Source organism: Sminthopsis crassicaudata, chromosome 6 (genome assembly GCF_048593235.1).
Source record: "Sminthopsis crassicaudata isolate SCR6 chromosome 6, ASM4859323v1, whole genome shotgun sequence".
NCBI classification, from domain to species: Eukaryota; Metazoa; Chordata; class Mammalia; order Dasyuromorphia; family Dasyuridae; genus Sminthopsis; species Sminthopsis crassicaudata.
In genome coordinates this window covers 195,104,003-195,116,800 of record NC_133622.1, presented here as the reverse complement: position 1 = coordinate 195,116,800, position 12,798 = coordinate 195,104,003, and the positions used below count along the sequence as shown (strand labels likewise).

Here is a 12,798-nt window from a genome sequence, read left to right as displayed (position 1 = left end):
ACATTGGTGGCAAAAAGAATTACATTCTCAAGTATTGATTTAATTCAGTACATTCAAAAAAATCCTATAAAACCCCAATGGAAGAAATCAATGGAGAGATGCCTCTACTTGCTGAAATGATTAAATACAGTAAATGTAACAATATTTTCTAAACCAATACATAGGTCTAATACAATACCACTGAAGTCTGTATAACTTTATAGTGAAATTTTCTTCACTAAAGCCAATAATGTATGGATGGATATACTCTCACACATATATTTATGTCTGTACATATAATAATGGGGAAGCTAAATAGCACAGTGGATAGAATGCCAGGCTTGGAATCAGAAGGACTTATCTTCTTGAATTCAAATCTGACCTCAGATATTTGCTAGCTATGGCACCCTGGACCAGGCATTTAACTGTGTTTGCCTCAGTTTCCTTATATGTAAAATGAATGGGAGAGAGAAATGGTAAATCACTCCATTATCTTTGCCAAGAAAATCTCAAATGTGGTCACAAAGAGTCAGACATCACTTAAAAATGACTCAGCAATACCAACATATAACGATAATGGCAGATTTGTCCACAAAACTCTAAATTCAGATTCTTCCTCAGATTCTCATCTTTATTGCTTAGTCACTGACCCCTTTACCAGCTAGTATGTCAAAATCTCACATAATTAGTCATCTCTAGAATACTGAAGCATTCCCTACCAGACCAGGGCTAAGTGACAGTATGAATAAAGGAAAACAGTCCCAAGTTTCTTTTCAATTACTGAATATGTCATTAGAGTTTAAGTCCTTGGATTCAATCTTAGGCATCTTTATTTAGTTAACTCCTTGTCTATTTCAATGAAAGAAAATTCCCCAGAAAGAGGGAAATAAGTTAACAAGAAGGCAGATAAATCATATCATGTAAATTTCTGTCCTTGTGGGAAGGAGAATCATGATGAAGAAAGAACATTTGGGTGAAGATAAAAGGGGAGAAATTATGGTGTATTGTAGAGTTCCTTACTACATGGGAAAATAGATCAAAATTTACTCACAGGTAAAGTATGCTAGTGATGAGGGACTTTCAACTTTTCAGACATTTGCAGAGCAGCACATAAATTCTTAATTTGCTTTCATCTTTCAAAAAGCAGGTAACAATGAAAAGAACTATATCCAAGAAATTAACTGAAATTAATTCATTGAAAGAAATTAATCATGGCATATTAGAATCGGGGATAGTTCATATATGCAGTTGTCTATATATAGGACAATTTATGCATGCTGATTATGACACCATAAAAATATCCATATTAAAAAGCCAGAATTCAATAGGAACATCCAAAGATGTGAATAATTTAAAGTAATAATCTCCAAACTTTTTTGATTCCATGCCTTTATTAAAAAAAAGTTGATTATATATGCAAATATGTTAATTATTTACAAATTATATAATGTACTCCTATACTGATAATTATATATATTATAAAACTTATATAAAATAAAAATTTAAAGAATGATATATAGATGAATAAAATATTTTATTAATGGTATAAACCCTTTTTGTTTTCAGTAAAAATATCAATGATAATATTTTTAGTGAGAGCAATGGAATTGAATATGCTTCATTACTTTTGAAAACCTTGATTTAATAATTTGATATAGGCATCTGAGGGTCTCATTTTAAGTGAAGTTTATTTTAATTTTAATGGCTGTCATAACTGAAAAGAGCACCTCAGAAAGATAAATGTCTCTAAATGAAAGAAGCTGGCTACATTTAGTAAATCATCATGATCATTTTTCAGTCCCATCCACCAATTTTGCAAAGATTTTTGTTGAAATTTGGCAAGTAAATTTCCATCTTCCCTGAAGTCACTCAGTTTTTCTTGCAAACTAATTGAAAGGTATTGCTTTTTAAATTTTTAACAAATGGGCTTAGAATCCTATGAAACTATGTATTTGGAAGATTTTTAAACAGGTTTGAATTATTCTAAGATTTTAAAATGCTCCAGTACAAGATTTCTTATTGGTGACCTACTTATGTTGTTTGTAACAACTTAGAGAGAAGACAGTTATGTATCCAAAGGGCTCTGCAGTATCAAATAATGTAGAGAAATCAACAAGGAAGGAAGGAAGGAAGAGAGGGAGGGAGGGGGGGAAGGAAGGAGGGAAGAAAGGAAGGAAAGGAGAGAGGGAGGAAGGAAGGAAGAGAGGGAGAGAGGGAGGGAGGGGGGAAGGAAGGAGGGAAGAAAGGAAGGAAAGGAGAGAGGGAGGAAGGAAGGAAGAGAGGGAGAGAGGGAGGGAGGGGGGAAGGAAGGAGGGAAGAAAGGAAGGAAAGGAGAGAGGGAGGAAGGAAGGAAGAGAGGGAGAGAGGGAGGGAAGGAGAGAACAAGAGAGGAAGGAAGGGAGAGAGGAAGGGAAGGAGGAAAAAGGAAGGGAAGGAGGAAGGAAAGGCGGTAGGAAGGAGGAAGGGAGGGAAGGAGGAAGAGAGGGAAGGAGGAAAAGTGGGCAATGGTGATCTGGAAATAAATAGAAGTATTAAATAAATTAAATAAATAAATAAATAGAAGAAGGATAGTTTGAGGAGAAGAATGAAGTAGTGAGTTCTTCAGTACAGATCACAATCCATCCAGGTTTGCTTATTCAGTTGTCTCACTCTGTCCCATTGAAAATGAGAAAAGGGCTCTTACTCCTCAGCCACTGGCCCAAAGTAAAGCTTACCCAAGGTTCTGACAACAGGCAGATCTTGCCCTTGTATCTGCTGGTTCAGAAGCCAGTTCATGTATAACCATCCTGAAAGTCTAATGTTCAGTGCAGATGGGGAAAGGTTGGGAAATTATGCAGCCATATCCTTAGAGGCCGCCTGGAAGTAGATGGAATAAGGGAATATTGTTTGTTAGTGGGTAAAGAAGGCAAGTAATCGAGCTGGAGAAAAGCCTGAATTGGAGGAAAGTAGGGATGAGATTTATCTTAATACATTCTGGTTAGTTGCTTCATAAAGTCATGACACAATCCCCACTTTGGAGACTGGTTTGAGTTTAATATTGTCTTTTTTTGTATAGGTACATTTGTAACATATGTTTTGACGCCACTCTCCCAATCCCACCCCAACCGTGACTCGAATTAGCAAACTGCATTTCCAATAAAGGCCTTCTACTTCCTCCCTCAGAGCTCGAGAGATAATCCTGAAGGGTTGGGGGAGGCAATGTTTCCTAATTCTATAACACCCAAAGCTCACCCCCACCCCAATGTGCTTCCCCCATTGATTATTAGGCAATATTAATTACTCAGACAGACTTAATTAGCTTTTAGAGAGGGGTATTTACTAAGAATACAGTAAAACCAATTGGCACAAAACTCTATGATCCATTTTCCTACAAATTACATATGGAGCCCAGAGGAAAGTCAGCTTAAGTTTAAAAAGGACATATAGCAAAAAATGACTCATATCTCCTGGAGAGGGAGTGTTCAAGGTGGGGTCCTTTTGAGAGATCTGAAGCTGCCTTGCTTCAGTGTACCTAATTTATCCTTGGCTCATGCTGAAGTTCAAAAACACTACCAGGCCACCACTGACCATCCTTACTGAGTCCCTCCCAGAAGTTCAGAAATCCCCTGAGCAAAGGGGCAGGCAGGGTGACAGAAGTGGGTTCCTTTTCACCGAGAAATTCCTTCCTAGGGGCTCTGCAGTCAGGTGTTTGAATGCCCAGTCCCAACTCACTGGTATTTTATGCAAAACCCCACAGGGATGTCACTGAGTTTCTTCATGCAGTCTTAACATACCTCCAATGCATTTATCCAATGGCTTTCAAGGACTTCTCACACCTAGCTTAATGTCCTTGCTTGGTTGGGTGATTCAATAGAGATGTCTAGGCTTTATTCACACCTAGTTTATGCCTCTGATTGATTGGACTGCCACTCTTACACATTTAAAAATAATAGACAATTCTATTTTATGGGATCCTAAAAGCTGTAAATGTAAAAAGTGCATTGATCTTAGCCCAGACAGGCTCCAGGGAAGCAGAAACGTGTGTCTTCAGTAAGCTTAGTGTCAGGAATCTTGGAACTTGCCTTGAAGGGCTGTGCTGCTGTGGGAATAAAAAAGGCTATGACTTTAACCCTGTGTCCTCACTTGAACTTGTTTTCCCTCTTTACCAAGCCCATGATGGACAGAAACAAAGCTGATGAGCTGCCTAAACTGCAAGTGGGGTTCATTGACTTCGTGTGTACATTTGTATACAAGGTAAGCACACAATCAGTTCTCCCCAGAGGGGAAGGAAGGCTGCTCTCCATATTTTAAAAAGTTATCTTTTTTTTTTCCTTTTAACATCACTTCTACTTCCTAATAACTGGTTTCTCTACCCCCAGAGAACCCTCCGTGGAAACAAAAAATGCTTTTTGAATAAAACAAACCAAAACATTGCCTGGGTCTGCTGCAATATATGCTGCATTCTGCAATAATAGTTCATCACCTCTCTACTGAGAGAAGGCTAAATATATTTCAGAATCAGCTCTATTTATATGTTGTCAACATATTCAATTGAATCTTTTTTTCGGCTGTCCTTCAGAGGACTTCAGTGTAAGAGGGAAGGAGATAGCAAAGGGAGATGGCAGAGGGATACAATGGAATAGGATGGGTCAATGAATAGGAAAAGTGAAGGGGAACAGGTTAGTATTAGGGAAGGACAGTGAGGGAGAAGAGAATAGTGATGGAAGTGGGATAATGTCTGATAAAGAGAAGTAAGGTGACAAAGGCAAGGCAGAGAGAAAGGATGGTGAGAGGGATAGGATTGTGAGAGCGATGGAAAGAAATCCCAAAGTCTTGTGCCCTTTCTAAAGGGGTGATCATTATTACCATCATACCAGTAAAACCTAATTAATTCCCAAGAATCAAATGATCTCTCAAGCCCTAAGTGAGCCTCCCTTCCCTGCTTTATCCTTTCCCATAGGGAGGCAAAGAAGGAGAATATGTGGTCCCTGCCTTTGGAGAAGACATAGTTGCACACATTCCGTAGGAGACATTTGTTGCCTATATTGATTTTTTGGTGCTAGAGGCTTCTGACTCACAATAAGAAAGCACAAGAATTTTCCTTTTCATGGGTTGCCAACATTGAATTATATTCTTTTACTTCCTGAAGTGCTACACTTAGATAGATAGATAAATAAGGTAGATGGGTGGGTAGACAGACAAATATGATAGACAGATAAGTGATGGATGATGGGTAGATAGATGATAGAAAGAATGAGATAGATAGAAAGAAAATAGAAAGATAGATGATAAAAGATAGAAAGAAAGAAATACAGATAGAAAGAAGATAGATACAGATAGTTAGAAAGATAGAAATAGATAGCAAGACTGAAAGATAGATAATAGAAAGATATAGCTAGATAGAAAGAAATAGAAAGATTGAAAGATAAATAGGAAAAAGGAAGAAAGAGAAAAGAAAGAAGGATAGAAAGAGAAAAAAGAGAGAGAGAGAAGGAAGGAAGGAAGGAAGGAAGGAAGGAAGGAAGGAAGGAAGGAAGGAAGGAAGAAAGAAAGAAAGAAAGAAAGAAAGAAAGAAAGAAAGAAGAAGAAAGAAAGAAAGAAAGAAAGAAAGAAAGAAAGAAAGAAAGAAAGAAAGAAGAAAGAAAGAAAGAAAGGAAGGAAGGAAGGAAGGAAGGAGGAAGGAAGGAAGGAAGGAAGGAAGGAAGGAAGGAAGGAAGGAAGAAAGGAAGGAAGGAAGGAAGGAAGGAAGGAAGGAAGGAGGAAGGAAGGAGAAAGCTAGAATACACATTTAAATGATAACTAACATTCAGGATATTTTATTTTTCAGCTGAAATCCATAAATATTGAGTTCTCTTTCTTATCCTCTATCCCATTTAGGAGTTTTCACGTTTCCATGAGGAAATCCAGCCCATGTTTGACAGGCTGCAGAATAACAGGAAGGAATGGAAGAGCCTGGCTGATGAGCATGAGGCTAAAGTGAAGGCTTTGGAGGAACAAAAGAAAAAAGAAGAGGAGAAACCTGTAATAAAGAAAGGTATGCATCATAGCTGAAGTGGACCAATAAATACTTACACCCTGAAGATAAAGTCATTAAGAACCCCAGCACAGTGCAGATAATAAGAATTAGAAGGGTCTAGGTCACCTAGCTCATTCTTCTTCCCTGTCCAGGAATCCCTCCTAGAACATCCAGCTTCTGTTATACCATCAGTGATGGGAAGCTCACTACCTGACACAGCCATTCATGCTTTAATTTTTAGGGAAAAAGCCTTTTTTCTGCTGAGGCAAAATCTACCTTTCTATAACTTCTATTCATTGGTCCTAATCCTGTGTCCCAAAGACACAGAATAAGCCCAAATAAGTCTAACCTCTCTTCTATGTGATACTTTTTTAGTATTAAAAACAACAACGTCATTCAAATCTTCCATTGGCTAAATACCAAGGGTTCTGGGAACAAAGTATTATGGGATGATCTTAAGTCCTTCTACCTTCCTTGCATGCTTTCTAGACACGCTCCTACTTAGCAATGTCCCCCCACCATGTCACAGTGTAGCGTAGCTTCCAGCTTCATGCATCTGGATACCCCCAGATCCAACCTAGCACTTCCAGGAGCCAATTCCAGTGCCAGGAGGTTAGCCTAGTGTACACGTTAGTCTTGTCCCCAGCACCCATTTTGCAGAAGGCCTTTTGCTTTTACCAAGTTACCAAAGTCCTTTCCCCTATACTCAAATCCCAGCTTTTTTTTCAGAAGCACAGGATGAAAATTCAGCCTTTAGAGTGGGTATGGGGATAAAGTCTCGGATTCAGGGCTCAAGTAGTACCCCAGTGACTGCTTCCCCCATCAAACCCATCCTCCCAAATGTACTCTTTCCTCCCAGCATTCCTTGTGCCCCCAGTACTAGAGTGGGATGCAGCAGTAAAAAGTTTCATTCTTTGACCTCTATTTTGTGACTGCCTGAACCCGAGCTCCATGCAGGAGGGAGGGATGGCTCACCAGTTCTGGATGCTTCTGCCCCTGGCCCTCAGGACCCCATCTCTGTATTGCCTCATCAGACCTGCTGCCCATCTCCTCCAGTGGCAGGGAACCAAGCTCATTCAATCCTTTGTATCTGTGGTTCCTTTTTTAAAAAATTTAGTCAAAAATACCTAAAATGCTATAATCTGCCTTTCCTTTTTTATTTCTTTTTATTCTCTCTAAGCTAGGAATATTTTTAATCCTATAAATACTTTCCAGCTCTCATGAAACACAGACTAGTCTAAAAACATGAAGATGTCCAGAGGATATTATGTTCCCACTTAGCAGTGTCCTTTCCTATGCTTCAGTGATCTCTCCAAGGTCATACTTAGCATTTTACATTAGGATCACGAGCTCACTTTATTACCCAAACTTTTTATATGGACATTTGGAGCCCCACAAATGGTTTCAAACTTTCTTCCTAGTTAACTTTTAATTGTGAATGATCTTGTACCTCCCCTTCTCTTGTTTCTCTTTCTCTATCACTCTTATCCTCTATAGTAAAACATGTTCAATTTAAAGCCCTCTCTATGAAACTGGGAAATCTGGCCCTCCTTTGAGATTTTCCATCTCTGACCCAAAGTCCAGCTTTCCGATATAGTGAACTATAGTCTAGAAAAGACTGCCTAATGTGTAGAAAGGTACTGAATTTGTAGTTGAGGGGATACCTGAGTTCAAATCCCAGCTAAACCATTTAATCCCAATCTCTGAGATGTTGGTAAAATATAGTTCAGGGTTTCTTTTCTCTTCAAAATGGGAATAATAATAAATGTACTTTCACTTCACAGGTTATATCAAGGAATATATTTTGTAAACGTTAAAGGGCTATTGAAATGTGACTTCTTATAAATATAACTTTTTTTTTTCTTAGATACATATTTAGCCAGATGCTCAGCTCCTCCTGTCTTCCAAAAAGAAGGGAATAAGCATTTATTAAGCTCCTACTGTGTGCCAGGCAGTGTGTCAAACATTTTACAAATATTATCTTATTTGATCTTTATAGAAACCCTGTGTGGTAGGTACTACTATTAACCCCATTTTACATTTTGAGAAACTGAGGCAGACAATAAAAGATTTCCCAGGGTCACATAATTAATAAGTGTCTATAATTTGAATTTACATTTTCCTGATTTCAGCCCCAACACTCTGTCTATTGCTCCCCAAATCCCAATTCTAAATTGGAAGAAAAGCTGAAAATATTTCCTTCAGCTTTCTGCCCAGGATGTCATACTATTTAAAAAAGATTTTTCAAGTTTCTTCTGGTGAAACCATTCATCCCCACAGACGTCAGCAAAAGTGGGTAGCTGCCACCAGGCTTAATTAGACTCCATTCACTGTCATAGTCTAGAAACAAGAACCATAGAAAGACGGCATTCTTCCCACTTGGCTATGCCAGGTTTATCTGCCACCATTTCGCTACTACCTCTTTACTTACTCCTCAGCAGAGTGTTTTCAATCACAAAGATGAGTCCCTTTGACCAGAAATCAATAGTAGGTTGGGGGGGGGGGGTGGAGTCACACTTGTTAATAGCTGGGGATCCTCCTTATTGTTCTGTGAAGCATGAAAAGTGGCTTATTCAATAATCATCAATGGAAGAGCTGTTCCTTCTTGTTATATGGTACCAATGATTCAGTTTCCCCCTTTCCATCTCCTTTCCATCACATTCTTCTCTTAGTGAATGGATCTCAGTTTTAATCACTCTGTTTCCTTGAGTTTCTTCCTTCTTAGTTTTTCCTCTTAGATCTCTTTCATCTTCACTAAAATCTCTTTGACCCTTCTGATAGACTGAAGATTAGAGAAAACAGCTTTTATTTAACACAGGTAATAATAGGAAGACAAATATAAGGACACCTTCCTCTTCTTCCAAACCTATTGAATCTCAAGTGAAATTATTGCAAAGTCAGAAAGAGAAAGTCATAGAGCGCTGAGCTGAGGAGGACTCTGGAGATCCAATTTAGATCAACTCTCCCAGTTCCTTATTTTTCTGGGGAGGAAATTAAAGCCCAGAGAGTGTAAATGACACAATACACTAGTGTCCAGACTACAATCATCTGCCCTGTGTACCACCTGCCTGCCTTGTGACTCCCACTAGGTCTTTTCCCAGCTTGCAGTGGAACACTCATCAGAAAATGTGCATTAAACATCTACTAAGCGTCAGGTACTGTGCCAAGCACTGAAGATTCAAAAAGAAGCAAAAGCTGGCCCCTGCCCTCAAGAAGCTTACAATCTATAATGGGAGAATTGCCTGTATATTACACTAGGTCACTCCAGCAACAGGCTCCTAATAAAATTGGAAGTCTGGGGGTAGCAATTTTATGCTGCTTTACCTTTCTCCTTCCTGTGCTCTCTGCCATGTCTTGTCAATCTACCCATTTGTGATCAGGATGCAGCTAGAGAACTAGACACTCAGGAAGACCTGAGTTTAAAGCTAGCTTCAGATACTTACTAGTTGGATGACACTGGGCAAGTCACTTAATCTCTGCCTGCCTCAGATGCCTCCTCTGTAAAATGGGGGTAATAATAGCACTTATCTCCCAAAGTTGTTCTAAGGATAATATAAGATATTTGTAAACACTTTGTAAATCTTAAATCACTTAAATAAATGCTAGCTATTTATTAATAATATTGTCTAATAGAATAAATTTGCAGAGATAATTCAATTAACAATCATCTCATTAAATAGTTAATAGAAAGTCTATAAATACCATGATCACAATGTCCAAAAAAACTCCCTTGTTTATCACTCCCTACTTCTTTTTACTGGGATTCTTTACCCACCACTAAGTTCCTGGCAGCCAAAAAACTAAACATCATTTCAAGTTAAATTACCCCAAGTTAAAATGTATTAAATGTTAATAGAACAGTCACAGTAGAATGCAGACAAGTATGTGATCAATCCAGCATGGGTAACAACTTTCTTCCCAATAGCAGCCATCAGTGACAAATATTTCATGTAAAAAAAATATATATATATTTATGTCCTGGTAGAAAGCTCAAAAACCCAGAGTTGTGCTGATTGATTTAGTAACTACCAAGTTATTATAGCCCTATTCTGGCAAAAGCAAGTGACTCTCCATAATGAAAATGATGGGATTGTGGGATGTTGACAATCCAGGAGAACTAAGCTGATTTGTCATTGAATCCTCAACTATTCATTTATCTTGTCATCAGTTAGCCTTTCCTGTTCAGCTGCCCTTTAACGCTGCCCTTAGCAATCACCCAGGTCAGACAAAAAGCGCTCCCTTAGACTCCCCAACCACCCACAAAACAAAACCACCAGCCTCAGAGATGCAAAGGTTAGGAGGAGGAAAGGACTGGGAGTGAGATGTACAGCTATTATTCTTTCCCTTGCTGGTTTCAAATCACTTTAAAGTTGTTTCATCCTGCACAGTGGAAATGTGATTTTACCATTACAATCCTATTATAACAAGATCATCTAGAGAAAATCAATCATAGAGGCAGCTAGGTGACATTAAAGTGCTGGGCGTAGGATCAGGAAGGAACACCTGGATTCGAGTCCAATCTCAAACACCTGCTAGCTGTGTTTTAGCAAGCCATTTAAATGTCTACCTCAGTTTTCTCAAATGTAAAAAGGACCTAATAAAAGCAATTACGTTCCAGGGTTGTTGTGAGGACAAAATGAGATATTTGAAAGGATTTTGCAAATCTTAGTGTTATCTAAATGCTAGCTATTATTGTTATTATCTAGAGTTCTTAATAACAGAATTTATTTATATTTCTTTTTTTAGGGGGGGAAGGTGGTTTGAGGCAGAAATTGTTGAGTGAAATTTTTATACTTGTTGGTGTGGTTTGGGGAAGTAATTGTTAAGTGAAACTTTTTATACTTGGTTAGGTGGTGCGGGGCAGCAATTGTTAAGTGAAACTTTTTAAACTTGTTAAGGGATCCTTGGAAGCACAGCTAGTGGGACAAAAATGAAGATCTATTTTTAGAAGGGTTAATTTCTTAAACTAAGTATAATTCAAGAAGGGATAATTGGCTTTAAGCTCACCATCTATCCTACATTGGCCTTTTATTGACCCTAACAAAGTGACCTCTATTCTGAAGAGCTAATAAGGGCCCTGAACAATCCAACTCTAATAGTAGAGAAAAAAAAAATGCAAAAACAAAAACAAACAAAAACAAGCAAATCTGATTTAAATGTTTTTTCTTTCTCTCTTTCATAGCAGTTGGCAACGAGATTTGCAACGGCGGTCCTCCTCCAAAATCTTCTACCTGCTGCATCCTCTAAACACCCCAGTACTGATACCCCAAGCTGGGCATCTGAGTCTTCCTATCTCCCAGGCACTTTGCTGAAGATCCTGCAGAACTGATGTTTCATATTGCAGTCTGCAAAGATAAGCAGGTTTCTGGAAATCCAAAAGAAAAAACCCAAAATGTTTTTTTTTTTTTTTTTTTTTTTAACATTTAAAATGTACTGATTTTACAGCTATTTTTATAAACTACAGAAAAGCCAAGAACTAAAAGTTCAATCTGGCACATTTTAAAAAGGCTTTAAGATTTTTAATAGGAACTACCTCCCCCAAGAATTCTAGGTACTCTGTGTATGTGTATGTTGGCCACACACACACACAGACACACACACACAGATGTATTCTAATGTATCTTCTGCTCTACATAAAATTTACATCCAAACCCCTCCAGGTGAAACAGAAACACTGAAATCTAATGTGTGGCTAAAGTTGTGAATTCATTGAAAAATACACTTGTCCTATCTGATCTATTAGCAAAGACCAAAGCAGAAATGGAGCCGAGTGCTACTTTCTGCATGAAAATCTTTTAATCTATGCAGTTCATGAAACTAAAACCTCATTATCATCACCAATTGAAGTGCTGCCTTAATTCTGTCTCACTGACTCCATGATCTCAACTCTTCTAACAGTGATTTGCAGCCCATCCACGCTTTCTCATCCCATAGGTGTCCATCTATGTTTCCATCTATCCCCTAGAAGACCTTCCTCTAGGTGGGGCTTCTAATATTCCAGATCCCAGCACAGCTCAGCTTTCACTGGACAACTACCCCTCCTGAATTGTGATTGTAAGTTTTGACGGCAGACAACTTACCTGAATCAATTCATTCTTTTTTCTTTTTTAATTCATTCTTTTTTCAATGACACTTTCTAACACTACAGCATCCACAGGTCCTCATAGCTTAGACGTAATTTTTAAAAACTCGGTCAGAAAGTTCTCCCGACCCATCACACAGTGAGTAATATAACAGTGCGAGTTCAGCAAGCACCTTGTTCCTCACTAAGCTGATGGAGAGCTAGAGAGGTAAGGGTGCCCGTTTGTGAAAGGGCATTAATTACTTCAAGGGTGTAGTTTGTAACAAGTGCCGCAAAGTTTCTTCCTTCTCATGGTGGGCAAACACCACAATCACAGTTAGTTTAATTAGAACTTTAAGGGATTATATAAACGAGTTCACAACTTACTTGTTTAGCATGTTTAACTTTTGGTCCGTCTTCCCAAAGAGGCGAGTTGTGAATATTTGTCTAAGACATCTTGGGACAAACTTGAGAAGCTGCTGGACCACTGTAAAAGGTCCATATAGCTCTATGACTGTGGGGAATGACTTCTTGACCTCTCACCTCTAAAATGGGAATTTTCCTTGTATTACTTATCTCACAGGGTTGTTGTGAGACTTCAATGAAAGAGCTATGAAATTACTTTGTAACCATAAAGCACCATCAAATGTGAGCAACTACTTTAATAAACATGTACTTTGCAGAGAATGATCAGTGGGGCCCCAGGATGATCTGGAGGAGAAAGGATACAAGTCAAACTCAATTTGTGAAGGGGAGCAGTCAG

General features: G+C 38.4%; 1 protein-coding gene across 2 annotated transcripts in view; it reads left to right on the top strand.

Moving 5' to 3' along the window:
- The window catches only part of PDE6B (phosphodiesterase 6B), an 82,687-nt gene extending 69,965 nt beyond the window's left edge, over positions 1-12,722 (top strand). The window contains exons 20-22 of one of the 2 annotated variants that reach the window (XM_074274907.1): positions 4,129-4,212; positions 5,836-5,921; positions 11,160-12,722. In XM_074274907.1, the coding sequence (XP_074131008.1) occupies positions 4,129-4,212; positions 5,836-5,921; positions 11,160-11,286 (297 nt within the window). In that variant the 3' untranslated portion in view covers positions 11,287-12,722. Of the gene's footprint in view, positions 1-4,128; positions 4,213-5,835; positions 5,993-11,156 lie in introns of both variants that reach the window. The other variant, XM_074274906.1, reaches the window with a different exon arrangement.
- The last annotated feature ends 76 nt before the right edge of the window (positions 12,723-12,798 follow it).